At 36.1% G+C, this 17,349-nt stretch overlaps 3 protein-coding genes across 4 annotated transcripts; 1 reads left to right on the top strand and 2 right to left on the bottom strand.

Annotated features, from left to right (window-relative positions):
* Nucleotides 1-73: 73 nt before the first annotated feature.
* rpl18 (ribosomal protein L18) lies at nt 74-5,677 on the bottom strand. The gene is made up of 7 exons (XM_008431593.2): nt 5,574-5,677; nt 4,927-5,013; nt 4,651-4,758; nt 3,561-3,659; nt 3,324-3,447; nt 2,099-2,168; nt 74-209 (listed from the first exon to the last, which is right to left on the bottom strand). The coding sequence occupies exons 1-7, from the start codon at nt 5,574-5,576 to the stop codon at nt 134-136; spliced, it is 567 nt and encodes a 188-aa protein (XP_008429815.1). The 5' UTR covers nt 5,577-5,677; the 3' UTR covers nt 74-133.
* An 893-nt stretch (nt 5,678-6,570) lies between these two features.
* Nucleotides 6,571-12,242, bottom strand: LOC103478098 (mpv17-like protein). Of its 2 annotated transcripts, none has more exons than XM_008431595.1 (7): nt 11,963-12,242; nt 10,467-10,600; nt 10,231-10,294; nt 9,114-9,451; nt 7,134-7,204; nt 7,023-7,052; nt 6,571-6,934 (listed from the first exon to the last, which is right to left on the bottom strand). In XM_008431595.1, exons 4-7 carry the CDS (start codon nt 9,439-9,441, stop codon nt 6,815-6,817), a joined length of 549 nt encoding a protein of 182 aa, XP_008429817.1. In that variant the 5' UTR covers nt 9,442-9,451; nt 10,231-10,294; nt 10,467-10,600; nt 11,963-12,242; the 3' UTR covers nt 6,571-6,814. The 2 variants fall into 2 exon arrangements, with proteins under 2 accessions (XP_008429817.1, XP_008429816.1); XM_008431594.2 differs by lacking the exon at nt 11,963-12,242 and adding an exon at nt 11,830-11,931.
* An 83-nt stretch (nt 12,243-12,325) lies between these two features.
* Nucleotides 12,326-17,349, top strand: c16h19orf85 (chromosome 16 C19orf85 homolog). The gene is made up of 3 exons (XM_008431608.1): nt 12,326-12,437; nt 13,659-13,848; nt 14,995-17,349. Exons 2-3 carry the CDS (start codon nt 13,661-13,663, stop codon nt 15,974-15,976), a joined length of 1,170 nt encoding a protein of 389 aa, XP_008429830.1. The 5' UTR covers nt 12,326-12,437; nt 13,659-13,660; the 3' UTR covers nt 15,977-17,349.

Below are 17,349 nucleotides of genomic sequence, written 5' to 3'. Positions count from 1 at the left end.
GTGCATTATGGGAGGTTTATTCATCTGCTTTCATCAACCCATTCTTGAGGTGTTCAATAAAACGCAGACAGGGTGTTTTTGGACAGCCAATCATCTTTTTATTTGTCAGACTGCATGAAAAACAAAAACGAGACTAGTTCTTGTAAGCACGGCTGGATCTGCGACCGCGGGCTCTCTCGAACTTCCTGCCCTTGGAGCGGACGTAGGGCCTGGAGAGGAGGAGAGAATAGAAATTAGGACAAATCAAAATCTCAAATAATCTTTGTTCCTGTAAACCAGTACAGTGAAACCCTCAATGCATTTTTCTCTGGAATTAGACTGAAATATTTGTGAAATATTTGTCCACTTGTGAAGACGACTGGCTGTAACTTGCAACTAGCTTCTACTGTAGTACTAATACAGTTTCCATTAATAAATAAAGGTATATTTGAGATATGAAGTATTAAAATAGACTTAAAATAATTTTTGGAGGGGGTGGTTTCAAGTATTCATGAATTTCAGTTATTGATTGTGGTTCCCTTTCCTCTAAAACACCGTATCTCAGTGTGGTGATGTGGATTTGATTCTCTTTATATCCACCTGTGATAACATCCCTTCCACTTTATACCAGTAAAGAAAACATTTCAAATCATTTCACTTTAGAAAATATCTCAGTTTAATTTGATTTCTACTTTAGATTATTCCCATTCCTATTTTGTGTTGGGTCAGCTGACTAAAAATATGACAAATTAGGACCCTCAGTAAAACCAAAATAACTACCCAACTACTGTATTTCACTTTATTTCTTCTTGATAATTATTCTTGATAAATTTTGTATTACACCCCATTTCTAGCATTTCAACACTCTTAGAAAACATAGATTATAACCAGTGATCAATTTGAAATACATATGATCGACTTCCTGCTGGATAATATTAGATACAGAACCACATTCACCAGCAATCATGAATGAATTACTAAAATGTAGAAAATTGTTAGAAGTTTTCAAAGTAGGAGAAAACCTTTAATAAGTCACAGCTAGGACTGTCACAAAAGACAATAAATCAACTCATCGCATGATAAATGAAAAGAAACTCAATAATTTTCTTTTGCTTGATTTAGCGTTTCTCTTTTTTTCCTCTTTTTACCAAAATCTGGATGATCAAAGTCAGCAGTCTGGTGTTTTGGTCTCAACTATCCCTTCGTTTTTTGTTTTTTTTATTATAGATAATTTTGTTTACAGAAACTTCATAATTTATTTTATTTGTCGTATCTGTTGCTTTCTTTATTTTGGATATTCCAAATATCTAACAGTTCCACTGTTTAAAAGTTCATGAGAATTTAAAGTTTATTGATCTTTCAGAAAGTGTTCTTGCATTTTTATGCTGCTATATTACTTGAAAATGTTCTCAAAACAATGTTATCGTTTATCGCAATAAGTTTAGGGACAATTTATTGTCCAGCAAAATTAGTTTTTGTGACAGGCCTAGAGGCAGCTTCATTTTACACCTGAAACGTTTGTGGTACAAAACGATTAAAACTGGAGAGATTTTAAGAGCAAAAAGCATCAGAACTTTTTCTCTGTTTCATAAGTCTAACACAATTTCATGTTAATCAAATGTTCAAAATAACTAAAATTTTATTGGTAAAATAAGAAAACGTCACATTTTAGAGGCACTTTTGTGAAATAAAGATGTTTGAAAGCATCAAAGAGAAACTCCAAAAGTTTCAAGATTGGACTGAAGACAATTTAGGTAAATTTAGAAAAAATGTCAAAAGGATCAGATTATAAAAGGTGCATTAAATTTTGCATTTTTTTTTTAGCAAATGTTTCTCTACAATCACAGCACAGCATTAAAAGTATCAAAGGAAACTGTGTGGTTTCTGCTTTTAAGTGGAAACAATGTGGGGAAGTAAGAAACTAGGCACACCATGGTGTTCATCAGATGGAAATAGCTCAAATCTAAGCTGTTTTGATGACCCAGTACCTTTTGAATTTTGTAGTTTTACCAATTTGCAGTCAAAATATTGGACTTAAGAGGAACCAATGTTGGTTAATAAACTAAACTGTGTTTAACCATGTGATGCTGTGTTGGTTTCATGTTGGGTGCAGACGTACTTGGTGTGGCTGTGAGGGGTTCCAGGAGCTTTTCCAAAGTGCCTGTACACCTCTCTGCCTTTACGGGGCCCTGAAAAGGAAAAGATGTATGTAACGTCAGATACAGACAGTAAAATCTCTGACATCATCATCATCAGTTTTAGATCTCTACATTAGCACAGATAATAATCCACATTTATAGCACACATGTGGAAACGCTACAACAGCAGAGAAGAAATGTCGGGTATAACAAGGAGCAACTTTGATTCATTTTGACAGGGAAATAAAACTCTTAAAGGCTTGATTAAAAGAACAATTCGCAATCATTCATGTTGTCAGGCTCCTAAAAGAGACTTGAGATTGTTTCAAAATGAAAAGAATAAATAAGATTTCTACACATTTTTCGTTTGAAAAAGCCAAACTTTCCATATTTTTCTGAATTTTTAGAACATTCTGGATATTTAAGTACTCAGTATTAGCACTGAACTTGTAACAGCAGACATGTCTCATCTACTAGTCGCACAAAAGTTTAACTACGTTAAACAGTAGATCTAGGGTCTAGATCTACTGTTTATAGATCTATAACTCTTTAAAATATCAGATAAGGAATGGGTTATCTTGAACTAAATGCATTTTAAAGACATTTCCTTTTTTGACATTGATTTTGCAAGAAAAATCCCCCAAAATAGATGTATTGCTTTTAATTACAACATTTTGGACTCAGTTTGAGAAAAACACACCAGTTCAAACTAACTTTGAAGCTGCCTAGAGACAACATGTAAAGGGATAAAATGCTAAAACTAAAATCGGATTCAGCAAAGTTAAGCATACAAGACTAATTAGAATAAAAGTGAAAACTATACTTTATTGGGCATTATTAAGATTTGTCGAAATGAAAATGGAAGACAAGAGAAAGACTGGAAGAATCAAAATTTGTCCATAATCTTTCATTCAAAATGGTGAGCAAATTAAATCCTCAATCAAACAGAAAGTCTGACATAATGAGTAATTTGTCAAAGTAATTTAAAACAATATAATGTGGCTACCTGGTGTCAAGATTTCAAACAAGACCAAGTCAATTTTTTGTCTATTTTTGGCTGGTGTCATTTCTTTATTTCTGGTGAAGATTGTCAATCCAGAGACTTTGTTCTGACTCAGAGTCCTTATATAACAGAGTTTATTAATGATTCTACCTTCTCAGATTAAACTGGCAGACTGTGGGAGGAAACAGGAGAAGTTCATGTACCTGACAGCAGCACTGTGCCATGTCCTTTGGGAGAACTCAAAGCCAGCTGGTCAAATGTCATCACCTGACCTCCGGCCTTCACGATCCTGCGGCGGGCGCGGTCGGTAACCTTGAGAGCGCAGATCTACAGAACAAAACGCAGAACTTCAGAGGGTCACAATGCTGAAGGAACATTATCTAAATCTTTATAAGATCAAATACTTTGAAGGAAAACGTAGATTTAGTAAGATCACTTACCTTGAGCTTGGGGATATCCTGAATCCTGATGTCATCAGTGACTGTTCCCACGACAACCGCAACTTTGTTATCACGACCAGCCATCTTCATCTTACGGATCTAATTAAAGACAAAACAGGCAGACCGGAAAACTGATGAGGACATATTTCAAACAGAGGAAGAGACATGTAGAAAATATACCTATAGATATGAATAGGAGAAAAGGATTTCAACTTTATTATGGTTGATCATTTTTCTTCCATAAATTATAAATTAAGATGTCAACATCTCTTTCAATTTCTTTTTTTAATCTCACTAAATATTAAGCACCAAAAGCATTAATTTTATGGTCAAAACCTTTCAAATTTTGGCATGAAAAGCTCCCAACCCCCCACATAACATTACAGCAAATCAGATTAAATGGTTTTGGATATTTTATTGTTGCCTTAGTTTTCTATCATAGTTTTTTTTCTAACCTTCTGACATGCTTTAAATGATCAGCTTTGTTTCAGATGAACACTAACATCAGAACAGTAAAGTGTAGGACTTTTAAGCAAGCATTTAATCAATGCAAGTTATTAAAAACTGCTTGCATGAACCACTAAGACATTTTGACAATTGAAGTTGCTTTTTCTTTACATAATAAAAAAATCTTTGTTTTTAAACTTGCATCAGCTTGAAAATAATGCTTCATCAAACCAGAACAATGCAACACATCTGTTGCTCCAGGTAAGATATTGACTACTCATAACCAACAGAACCCTACATTAAAAATGTTAATGATCCCCTTAATGAACTGAGTTTTTTCTTCTTGTTAAATGATAACCACTTGTTAAAAATAGCTTCTTTAACAAAAAGAAGGCAAGCTGGGACAATCTTAGTGTTCTTTACAACATCACATGCCGAAAGGCCTTTAAAAATATTTAAGTTTGAGTGTAGGAGGTGATAAAATGTGCTCTACTGCAGTATACCATCTCATAAAATAGGATCTCTAAACAAATTAATCACATTTCATACAGAAAAAAACAGACATTTCTGAACATACCAGCACCCACCTGAAAAGTTATGCCTTACAATACAGAAAAGTATTTTTAAACTATCTTTGACTAACCAGGCGAGAGATGGAGATGGGAGGCTTGTTGGTCCGGCTCATGAACAGCCTCCTCAGGACCACCTTGTTGAAGGGAGCATTTGTGCGGCGGGCAAGAAACCTGTACAACTGCAAGAAACCAATATGACAAGTTAGAAACCTGTACAACTGCAAGAAACCAATATGACAAGTTATGAGAGACTTAAGAGTCTGACAATCACAAGATTCATACTCAAAGTTTTATGCACCAATAAGTAGTATCAGTTATGGTTTTAAAGAGAGGAGAAAATTATTTACCTTAACCAAGAGCCTCAGATAGATATCCTCGCTCTTTGGCTCTTTCCTGTGCACCTTACGGTCCTTGTTGTGCCTGATGTCGACTCCCTTGAAGATTTGAACAAAATCACATTGAATCACCTGAAATCTTTGTTTCAAACTAATCATATGTAGGGTCCACCATTATCTTTACAGTATACATTGCTAAAGCCGAATTAAAGCAAAAACATTAAGTTAAATCATAATACAGATCAGAGCCCTTTAGCTAGCTGAAGCTAATTTACACGTTGACGCTACAGCGAACAGCTATCACCTAGCAAACAGCTATCACTGTCAGCAGCATTTTATTTGGCTCAGATTGATACTTAGAATCGCTATAAAAGTGAACAAATGCATTCTGAGTTTTAAAATAATATCCGGCTTTCAAAAAACCTCGCAAGGCTAACTTCAAGTCAGCAACATGACTGAAAGCGGCACCAATGTCGGCTTCAAAATAGCTATGCCAATATGAATAATATGGACAAATAATCGAAAATTACAGCAACAGTCCCACACTAAATACCTACGGGACATGTTTATGTACTAATCAGCAAGATACAATGGTTTGACAAAGAGGATGACAATGGATAAAACAGTTATATTTTACAATATCTGGTAGCAGTACCTACCATCTTGGACTCAGAGCGAAAAGGGAAAAGGAAGGGACAACGTCTCGCGATAACGCAATGTTCTGAAATCTCGGCCTTCTGATTGGCTGCGGAGCTTGTGTTTTCCGCTTGTTAATTTGAGGATGGAGCCTCTAGTGGTGTGTAGTGGAATTTGCAGGTGAGCTAAATCGGCTATTATTAACCAGTTGGATTATATATTATCGTATTAAAAGAGCTAATTCTAGATGTGAAGAGGATGGAGGATAAAGGAAAAGAACGTTTAAAAATAATGGGGTTTTTTTTAATATACCATTGAGTTCCAGATAGCTTTTACATTCCACAAGTACATTGGAGCATGCGTACCACCAAAAATATAATAGTTTTATAATTGTTAATGATAAACAGTGGTACATTTAGCTAATTATTTACCATTAATTGCATCAATTATCTGGAATGGACTGGCAGCCTGCCCTGGGTCTACCCCACCTTTCACCCAGCGTCTGGGGCATACTGCTATTTGTGCAGTTTTTCTCATTACAAATAACATTCCTGTTGTTATTTGCACCGTTTTTATCACTTCTTGTAAATGGTCAGCTGTAGTTTCTGTGTTGTACACCTTTTAAAAAAATTGATCCTCCTACTCACTTGCACATTTATTTGCATCAGAGTGTGCTATTTTAATGTTTTGTCCAATTAACAAAAATAAAGAATTGAAAACATCAGTCTGTGTGTATTTATCTATATATGGTGTTTCACTTATATGGTGATGGAGTTACTAAAATAAATGGACTTTTCAGTAATATTGACATTTATTATATATTGTGCATGTCTTTTCCATGCTTCAGAAATACATAAATTTCATGTGTTATGAGCTGCTTAAGACGAATTAAACAAAAAATGTCAGCAGTATGAATCTCAATAATCAAGTTTATAAGACAAATTAAAACAGACGTGACATAATAAAGATGGAGGAGTTTTTTGGTTACAAAGGGACAAAAAACCTACACACACAGGAGGCTGCATGAAATCATGTTTACTAGATTTAAAAGCCACAGGAACAGCAAAGATCAGGCATCTATGCATTCAGTTATTTAATATTTGTAAACAGATCACAGTGAACAACTTGGAAAGAGACTATCATCTGATTCACAAACGTGTGAATGTTATTCTTTCAGGGTTTTCACATATAACCTCCTCCTTAAATGAGCTTCAGTTAATGCCAGTATTTAACAATATGTCTCCTAAAAATGAATGTCTGAGGTTTAGTCAGGTTTGTGTCCGCGCTGCTGTCTGAGATGACACAGAAAGATGGTGAAAGTCAGAGCGATTCCTCCCACAAACGCAGTACGAGCCACAGGGGGCACAAAGGCAAAGTTCACAGCCTGACAAGAAGCAAACAGATTAAAAATCAAAACCCAGTGTTGAATAAATGAATAAAGTAAATGCATTAAGGAAAACAAAGTATCTGACCTGCATCGTTGACCAGTACACCACTCCTGCCTGCAGTGACAGACAGATATTTAAGAGCTACAGTGCATGATTGTCTCTTAGTCCAGTAAAGCTAAACATTAAATTTAAGACCTTGTAAGACATCCAGAATTTCTGTCGCCAGTCTTCAAGTAGGTCATCTCTGTTTTCTAAAAAGCTTAAACCTGAAAGACAGATCTGATAATTAAGATACTCATGTAGTGATTGTTTGTCCAGTTCTTCAAAATCAACAGCACAGCCATTTAACGATATTCAAATATTTCACAACAAAGGGAATTAAGATTTCAGTTTAGATATTAGTGTGTTTGTAAAATGAAAAATATAGTCATGAAGTAATTACAACATGTTTAAGTTAGAAATACATAAAAATATGTGCAATATATTTAGATTTATAGATTTGATGGCAATAAATTCTGAAAGATGTTGCAGTGCCTTCTACTATTTTTAAATAAAAATGCGTTACTGAGACTTGACAACCCATAAATGTCCCTCTTTCATCCATTCTACAAAGTATTTTTACATTGTCCTTTGATGGATAGATAAATGTAAGGTTTCAAACTAAACTGCCATGGCTCTTTTTATGGGCGAACTTTAGATGATTTACTGTTTTCTTTCTGCCATTTCTTGAATTACAAGGACCAACACTCGTTTCACCACATATGAATTACATGCTTTCTTATCTTCCCCACTTTGAGGAGTGGACATTTAAATAAGTGAAGCAGCAATTGTACAAGAAAAGCATTCTGTTATATTTAATTTACAGAAATTATTAGGTGTTCCAATATGTGTGGCACGGTCGTCGACTTAGCGAAAAATAAATTCACAATGTGGGATTTTCACAATGAATAATTTACTGAAATCAAAGGTTGGACCCTGTAAGTTATTCAGTGTGAAATTGTGCTGCAACATTAAAAGATTAACTAATTTTAAGGCTTTTTAACTGTATCTAAAAGGGCAGTGAAGGAGCTGTAGCTGATAAAATAGGCATATGACTTTTTCTTCTTGGTTTAGGGGTAAATGTTGTATATTATGTTGCTAAATGAGCTGTCTGGACTTTATGTTGTTCAGTAGAAAACAACCTGGCATCATCATCTGTATAGATTTAATAACTCCACGTTCACTGAACTCCAGAGGTGAAAATGTGTTGGAAAATTTATTGTGCTATTAAATTAGAAAAGTCTGATAAACAGTGACAGAGTTTGTTTAATGTGACTAATAAAGAAACAAAACACTCGTTGACCAGAGTTTGTTTTTGCATCTCAGCCAAGTCGTCCATGCCTACATTTGGCCTTTTTCTTTGCAGAGATATTCTAAATTTCCAATCAATAGTGAGTCAGCAGCGCCATTGTTCCACAAATACAAACATAGATCAACAAAATGTCAGAAAAACTAATGTGAATACTCAGTTATTTGTAATATACAGTATAACAAAAATGTTCTTGTGGTATTTTATCTAAAGTACACCGGGTTGGATAGTTCTGCTTACTTGAGTTACCTTTTTGAAAAAAATGTACTTTTAGGAATAATTTTACTTCGCTGTACTTTTTACTTTTACTTGAGTAATTTTATTATTAAGTATTTCTACTCTTACTACTTGAGTATAATGTCTGGATTCTTTATGAAGAACAAACATTGTTAACCAAAAACTCACCAGACAAAGACACACATCTGCAGTTTTTGATAAAGTTTTGTGTTGAAAGAAATTGATTTAGAATTATTGTATATTTTTTTGTTACTTATGTGAAATATTCTCATTTAGGTCCTTAAAACACCAACATTTCCGCTTAACTTAATATTTTGACCCGTCTGATGATGCAATTTTTAAAAACTAAATGATTGCTAATTTGATTTAATTATTCAGTGCTTGAGTAAACTTTTTACCTTTTGCTCTTGAGTGATTTCTTGGATGCCTACTTTTTATATCACTTGATTAAAAGTATGTTGAAGTAGTTCTATTTTTACTAGAGTACAGTTTTTGGGTACTCTGAGTCTGCCCACCTCTCAGACGCTTCAGATGAAGGTCAGAAATAGTTGGTTTTTAAAAGAAGCTCAATCTTTGAACAGCATTCTCACCGATATAAAAAGCGCTGATGGTAACCGGAGCAGCTACCAGCTGATCCAGCACCACTTTCCTCGTCACGGCCCGCAGCCCGCCGCCGGGCAGCATCCTCTCCAGCCCTCGCAGCCAGTGGTAGTTGAAGTTGGCGTGGAAACACAGGCCCACAGTCGCCACTCGAGCCGTCTGGTGCCAGTCGATCCTGGCGGACCGCTCGGACGCCGGGGCGGGATTTCTACCCAGGACTCTCTGCTGGATGAGGTCCGCTGAGGCAAACAGTGCCGTGTAACCCAGAACGTTGCTGATGTACGGGTGAGCCTGAAACAAGGCCCAGGCCCGGTTCATGGTGAAATGTCTGACCAGAAGGAACATGTTGGACTTCAGAACATTTAAAGGACAGTGGTCATTCATTGGTCATTTTAAACCAATGAATTTGGTTAAAAATTAATTGGTATCACTCTCATATTTACAATGAGAATGATATACGATTCTCATTGAAAATATTTAAAAATTGAAATGTGTGATATGTATTTACCTTTATGGTATGTGTGGCATAAATGCCAAAGTCTTATTTTAAAAAATAGGACAGGCAATTATGCTATTAGGCTAATGATAATTAACCTGCAGCGTAATCCATTCACTTCAGAAATTAATTTAAAAATCGGCCCAAATAATCCAATCCAGGTCCAAATATGATGAAAACAACAACACGTAGTTTTAGTCTAGTTTCGAGCGCAAATGTCTTAGTACACTTGAAATAATTAACTCAGTCACTCCTCTTAACATGGGAAAGCATTTTTCACTTTTCACCAGTACTTTTTGGTCAATATTAAGAAATAATTGACTTAACAAAAGTTCATATTTCTTGCTGATAAGTTAATTGAGCCAGTTAACAGAGAATATGAGCTGCATCACTGAGGATATTCAACCAATTAGAAATGCCGTCAGTTCACAAAGCTCCGCCCCAAAGGTTCAGCGTAATATAATATCACTTCCTGTTTTCAAAAAGAGGATTTCTACCAGAGCAATCTATCTTTACAATAACAGAAGTGGTGCAAAAAGAAGAGGATAGAGCAGCGTCTGAAAACAACCCGAGTTTTATGAAAAAATATGAATCATAACAATCAAACGTACCTCTTGAGTTTGGCTCCTCTTTAAACCCCCAAAGCCCCTGAAACAAACACCGTTCCCACTGGCTCTGCTCAACGTGGAGGAACCAAGAAAAGAGCAAAAGTAGCAGAAATGTTACTGCCGGGTCAAAGGTTAGCCGTGGTTGTCAGGAATGTGTGATAAAGCTTGTTATCATGTGGGAAAGCAGCACATGTGAACAGCTTCACACTGTCGCGCTTCTGAGTTCAGACATGACTTACCACAGATTTTATTTTCTAAAATGTTGTTGAAGTATAGGCTCAGTTATGGAGTAAACTCTGCAGCTTTCCGGTCAGAAGCACATGTGTTGTTTCTATAAATAGACGGGGCTCCGCAGCAGCAGTGGCTCCCTCTTCTGAGATGAAACACAAAGATTCACAGAAGAGTCAAGTTATTAAAGAAAGAAATAAAGATGTTATTTATTTTTTGCTATGAAGCAGGTGAAGTGAAGACACTTTGCAAAGCAGAAGGAACATAATATTTTAACCCCATCCTGTCTTTTCTGTCTTTATGTTTTGTGCAAAGTTGTCAGAAAATCAGTTACGTTGTACAAATTCATGGTTGTTGTTTGCGTAATGGTTTGTTGTGATATTTGTACATTATGTCAATTTGAAATCAGTGACTTGCTGACTTTCTCAGATTGTTGCGTTCTCAGAAAAAAAAAGTTCAAGTAACTTCCATTAGAAAAAAACATCACAGAATTAAATTAATTACATTTAATCAATACAGTACACAATGTTGAACAGGAAAGGGTAAAGCTCTTTTTCTTTTTAAATTTAATTTATAATAGATACAATAAAGAAAAGAGTTTGCATTTTGAAATTCCACACTCTTCCCAGATTTTTTAGATTTTTTTTCAATATTTAACTGCAAAACATCCACTCAGTTGTTTTCTTTTTTGTCCAGATCAATAATGAAACTATGATTTCTATAATATCTTAATTTCACAAAACTCCAGAAAACTAAACCCACTTCAAGAATCTTTGATCCAGTTTAAAAATAAAACTAAATGGACTTAGATACCAAAACAGCAGTGAAACAGGCATTTCTGATTTTTGGTTATTTGTTGGATCAGTGAGTTGGACAAAAATACAAGCTCTGATTGACAGATAATTAAAAGGTTAAAAATTCAATTTAAAACATCTGTTCTTTTTTTTTTTAATGCTTCTTTTAGACAAAATAATTAATACGGAAAGATTGAAATATTCAGTTTTGCTTGTACTTGTCGAGACTTGGAAAATAGTCAATTCCAGACGTTCAGACTAAGAAAGAAACTTGGAATTAGATTTTTATCCCGTTTCATGGATATTGACAGAATTACAGCTTGTGAGAAAATATCTCCCATCAAAAACAATAAGACCTGAAATTTGAAAGGAAAAATAAACAGAGATGGATTAAATGTTTTTTTCAATAAAAAAAAACAAAAAAAAAACTTCATTAAAAACCCAGGATGATTCACAATATCGTTTTTTTTTATGGAACTTCACATTGTTAATTTAAAAAATAAAACTGGAGAGAATTGACAGTAAATGAAGATAAAACGTTGTGTAACAGCGTTTCCTTTGTGATTAAACAGACTCCCACCTGCTGCCATAGATATGTAAAAACCTGCACTCGGAAGGCGCATTGAAGTGAAAAGGTCAATTAAAGCGAGTAGCAACCATCTGATCTCTTCCACCTGAGAATGTGATAACAAGGGGTCAGAGTTCAAACCAACCAATTAAAGCCTCGTTAGCAGCCATCACTGCGGTGTTTGCGCTTCTTGGTCTTAAACTGGCCGCTTTCTAATCGCAGCTCACAATGGAGACGACGTGGAGCCCACACGCTTCCTCCACAAGCAGCGGTTGACTTTTCACATAATTGCTGCTTTCGCCTCTCATCGGCTCCGTCAATTTGTGAAGGTGGAAACCAGGCGGAGCAAAGGGGGTGTGCGTGTCTGCAATCAGCGCTGATGACTGACTCTTGACTTAATCTGAAGCTACAATAACTGCTCTCTCTCTCTCTCTCTCTCTCTCTCTCTCTCTATCTCTCTCTCTCTCTCTCTCTCTCTCTCTCTCTCTCTCTCTCGCACACGCACACGCACACGCACACACACACACACACATCTCTGGAGAGCTGCACCTCGTCTTCCTTCAGTGCAGCTTGCACTTGCAGAGACTTTCTAACACATGCGGCAACATTCAGGCTGAACGGTAAGAGACATTTATTGCTATTATAATTATAAGACATAAGTTGGGACAGGAATCTGCAATCTTTACAATAAAAGTTTCATTTTTGCCTTCAGCCCAACAACATGAAAAGCAGTTTTATGTTGCTGATAAACAGCAACATATTTTTGATTAATATCTGATTAATTTGGAAGTAAAATAAGAAACAGTAACTTTTGCAATAAAATGATGGATACGGTTTCTTTTATGGCATAATGATGTTTGTAGACAATTTTAAAAAATCATAAGAATATTTCCAAACTAAAAATAATATGTATGTATAAAACTGATTTTGTTCTGTTATTCAGTTGTGGGCATTAAATGTAAATTTTACATAAAAACATAAATAAAAGCAGCATATATCTATTTCTATCTAATGACCCTTTAAAGTGATTTATTATTGGAAAAACTGTCAAAATATTTGACATTATAAACCATTAATTTTTTTATGTTCTGCCTCTTCTAATCTCATTTCTCAAAACTGTGCTTAAATTGACATTATCTACTCATTAACATTAAATATTCTTATTTTAGCATTTGTTACATAGGAATTAAGATGGCAATGAACAAACCAGTAAATTATAAATATCAGTCCTCTCATCTATTTTTAATGTATAAAAAGGAAGTTGTATCACAGGAACAGAGAAAGGCAGGAATGTTTTTGAGTGAAATTAGATTGTTTTTGTTCTGGTAATTTTGTACATAAAATTTTGACACCAGGAAATTTCTGTCATTTTTACACAAACTTTAATTGTGGACAGTGCAATTAAAAAATAAGACACAAGAGAGCAGAAATAGGAAAACATTAACCACATTATTTAAGGTACAAATAAAAATTCTTTGGCATTTTAAAGAATTCATGTTCATGAATATCTGAAGTACATGTTTTATTTAAATATGTATCTGTGTCGTACATGAGGAGCTTTTTGCTCCCTGAAAAGAGAAACGCTGCTTCTGAGAGTTATTTGGTTGTCAATGCTTGAATACTTTTTTATGCATCATTAAATAACACAAATACAGTAAAAATTTCATGATCAGAATGATGTTGGGAGAAAATGTTTGACGCTCTTCAAGCTTTTAGTTAAACTTCAGAAAACTCATGACTTTATTTTGCAGAGAAAACTGTTTTTGTTGATGTAGGTAAATAAAGCCACTTAATACATTTTAATGAAAAGAACAAAATCCAAAACTATTTGCTTTCTGCAGCCATGCGGCCGTCCTTCTCTGCTAGTCTGGAGCCCGGTCTGGAGCGAGGTGTCCCGTGGGGTCGTGACCTCTTCACCTTTGTGACTTCAGCAGCAGGTCACATGATGCGGACTCTTCAAAAGCCCCGGAAGAGCCGTCCGTCCAAGCGGCAGGTCAACCACCGCCGCTTCCTGCACAACATGATCCAGAGGTACGTCAGTGCAATAAATAAACGAACAAATTCAGTTTCGATTTTAGCATCTTTTCAGCGAACAATTTCTTTAGATTTCCACTAAATAATGACACTAAAAGTACAGATCTGTTTTTATTAGGTTGGTAACTTTATGCTTTATTTTAGACGGTTGTCCACAAATATTAACATCCTGGAGAAGAATAGGTGTCCATGCTCATTTAGCAAAAGTTTTGTTTTTCTTTGTTTTTAAAACCTCAAAATAGAAATTAAATAGCGGTTCTCTTTGGATTGTAAATGTCGCAGATTCCTGTGCCAAGCTAATATTACAAGAGGTTGCTGCAAAATTTTAACTCGAAGATACGTAAGCAATCAAAGCAGAGGTTCTGATCTGCTTTTACTTTATAAATACTTTATTTTGGATTTTACAATTACTAACCTACAAGACAAAATCAGCTCAGGATCCAGAACAATCTAAAGTAATTAGACAAAACCTAAAATAAAACACATTTACACTGATGTAACAAAACAAAAAAAACAAACGGGGTGGAGGTGATGGAGGCTGATCTGCTTTTTAAAGGGGCAGTGTTATGTGTTTCCATAGCAACTGTTACCTTCAGTTGCTAATAAAATGCTGTGTATGTCTAGTATGATTAAAGAAAATCTGACTTTGTAGTTTAACGCCTTGAAATTCGGCCTCTGTCTCTTTAAAAACTTCTGCTCTTTCTGAGATGTCGTCATAATAACAATGTTCCTCTATTAACAACATTTTTACCAGCGTTAAGTAGCTGCTACAATGAGCTCAGCTGATGTTTGCTAATTGCTGGTGGCTAGTCTGAAGGAGCTGAGTGGGCAAGTTGGAAGGGAAGGAATGCTCTGTGAGGCTCAAGCTTGGAAACTTCTAAACTGCAGCTCCAGAAGGAGGAGCTACGTCTTGAAGGCGGAGCTAGGTCCAACCAGGCGTTTTGCACAGCTGAATGGTTACCATGGAGATTCAAAGTTTTTCTCAAACATGCATTAAAGAATCAAAGCAACACTCCTTGATGAGGATATAATATTACAACAGGACGTAAAGCTAAAAAATATTTACTTAATATTGCCCCTTTAAGATCTGCACAGTAAAAAGAAAATGATTTTGTTCTCTGATGGTTATTTATCTCTCAACAGGAAATTTGCAGATATAGAAGCAGCGAACCATCGTCTGGCGTCAGCCCTTTATGTTAAGGACACACAGGAGCCTCTGGAGCCGCAGGGCTCCACGTCCCAGAGCGAGGCTCTGCAGGGTCCTGATCAGAGCGGAGGTCAAACAGATGCAAAGGGCATCTCAAAGTCGAGGAGCGACGCTTCTGTTGCCGGGGAACCAAAGGAGCTGGACGATAAACAAAGAAAATCCACCAACAACCAAAACAAGATGAGACAAACCAATGAAAAAAGAAGAAACAAAGCTGTTGAGTTCTCAGAGGTTTTTCTGGAGGCAGACCTCCTTCAGTCTGAATATCCCTGTCACCAAAACCATATGAATCCAATTGGCTACCGCAATGAAAACAACCAACACCCAAATGTTATTGTTCTCGCCCAAAACGAGGACGATTCTCCTCCTTTCTCCCCAGAGCTCTCTCCGCTGTCTCTCGACTCTTGTGATTTCTCAGCTCAGATGCTGACGGACCTCTCAACCAACACAGAACAAGAATCCATCCGGGACATAACCGAGCTCTTCACGGACCCAGTGGGTCACGTGGACGTAGGGTCCTACTTTGAAACCATCTGTCCGCGCCGGGTGGAAGACATGATTCTGTCTGATAACTTCACCGGGTTGGAGGAGAACATGGAGCCCGAACGCAGCTTTGGCTACAGCTGCGAAGAAGATCGAGGAGGGACCGTAGATTACGTCCAGCGTAACCCAGGAAACTCCCGTCAGCCGAGACAAAGTGAATACAAAGCGAGTGCCTCCATCTTCAGCGTCACTGAGCAGCAGGGGAGCTGCTGCATGCTGGGAAACGACCTGAACGTCGCACCGTTTGAAGGCGTGGCTCAATCTTTCCCCGTTCCGCCCCCTCAGCAGGAGCGTCGTCCCGTACCGACGCCTCCTCACGAGGACGACTGGCCGTTTCCTGACATCCTGAAGGACGGGCAACTCCCTTACTGCTGAAGCCACACGTTTACGGAGCTTCATTACGCTGAGGTTCATATTTAAACGTGAACATTTCTGCATGTTTTTAAACTTTTTACTGATTCTACAAAAAGCTTAAAAGAAAACGACCCAAACAGTTTTCAGGAAAAAGTTACGTTTTTTTAGTGTCTGGAAAATGAGCCGTTTCAAAAGCCTCTTGAGTCACCGTTACCTAGCAACTGCACACTGGAAAAAACTCCGGTAGTCCAACTTAATTTTTTTAAATTTGTTACAAGTAATCAAATTAAGTTTTTCCGAGTAAATATATGAAGTTGTATTATAATGAAAAGTAAGTACATTAAGGTTGACATACTTATGAATCAGAGGTTTCCCATTTTCACTTTGGGCCATATCAAAAATCTGAATGTTCCTAAAGGGCCGGTTGTGCCAGAATATATTGATAAAACCCATTAAATTGTTAAAATATCAATAAATTGGTGTTTGCTTCAGCATTCATTAAGTATTTCTTAAAATTAAATAATATTGAAAGTCTTTTCACACCAATCAGTGCATTCAGGATTTTTGTGATTGTGGTTTTTTTTAGCAATCAAAATCACTTATTTTGTGATGCCAGTTTAGAAAATTTGTAAGGAATTTTTTTACAAATTTTCATACATTATTTGCGCTAATATATGATGTTAAGCGTGACTTTCACGGACTATGATTTGATGTCAACTGGGACGGCAGTCACTTAAACCCAATGTTTTTGGCCAATTTTGAGGGAACTTTGCAGTAAAAATGTGAAAAGAATGTGGGGATGTGTTGATTTTGTGTTCATTTTACAGGTTTGTGAAAAACTTGAGGGAGTAATTGATGTAATTAGGAGTTTAAAGGGCCACATGTAATATATTAACAAATTTTCTTTAAGTTGAGTTCCATTTTTTTTTTTTTTTCAGTGCAGCTGAGCTCACTGAAAAGCTCAGCTGGTTTTATCACTGCATGCTCAGAAGCACCTGTTTGGATTTAAAGTGACAAGACGCCCTAAAGCAGCTCTGTCTGAAAGGAACCAGAGTAAAATCTCATTATCTAAAAATAACTCTGTGCAAAAATATGTTGACATGTTTTGTAGCCGTAGCCTGTTAAGGAAGCATAAATGGTCACCTTTAAGTTGCTTTATAACTAAATAATATTTTGTAGACCATAAGACCTGGATTACATGGATAAGTTGAGATGTTTTTATTCATTTTTTTCTTAATCAGCAGGACAAGAAGAGCTTTGCAGAAGTATTCACAGTATTCATTTTGTCATAGTAGAACTACAAATGTGTTTTTATGAGGCATTATGTGATGCATTGTGTGCAACATAAACAATTTTCTTTGGAAAAAATGGCTCCAGCTCAGGTAGTTTAGATG

The sequence above is a fragment of the Poecilia reticulata genome, linkage group LG16 (assembly GCF_000633615.1).
Source record: "Poecilia reticulata strain Guanapo linkage group LG16, Guppy_female_1.0+MT, whole genome shotgun sequence".
In the NCBI taxonomy this organism is placed as follows: Eukaryota; Metazoa; Chordata; class Actinopteri; order Cyprinodontiformes; family Poeciliidae; genus Poecilia; species Poecilia reticulata.
This window is presented reverse-complemented; position numbering and strand designations above follow the sequence as displayed.

Excerpts from the sequence above, each read along its gene's own strand:
- rpl18 (XM_008431593.2), bottom strand. Across the intron at positions 4,759-4,926 it reads ATCTGAGGCTCTTGGTTAAG|TTGTACAGGTTTCTTGCCCG; the intron begins GTAAATAATTTT and ends GGTTTCTTGCAG. Across the intron at positions 3,448-3,560 it reads AGGATATCCCCAAGCTCAAG|ATCTGCGCTCTCAAGGTTAC; the intron begins GTAAGTGATCTT and ends TTTGTTCTGTAG.
- LOC103478098 (XM_008431595.1), bottom strand. The coding sequence starts at position 9,441 with ATGAACCGGGCCTGGGCCTTGTTTCAGGCTCACCCGTACATCAGCAAC. Across the intron at positions 7,205-9,113 it reads CATCAGCGCTTTTTATATCG|GTTTAAGCTTTTTAGAAAAC; the intron begins GTGAGAATGCTG and ends TCTGTCTTTCAG. Across the intron at positions 7,053-7,133 it reads AATTCTGGATGTCTTACAAG|GCAGGAGTGGTGTACTGGTC; the intron begins GTCTTAAATTTA and ends CTGTCACTGCAG.
- c16h19orf85 (XM_008431608.1), top strand. The coding sequence starts at position 13,661 with ATGCGGCCGTCCTTCTCTGCTAGTCTGGAGCCCGGTCTGGAGCGAGGT. Across the intron at positions 13,849-14,994 it reads CTGCACAACATGATCCAGAG|GAAATTTGCAGATATAGAAG; the intron begins GTACGTCAGTGC and ends ATCTCTCAACAG.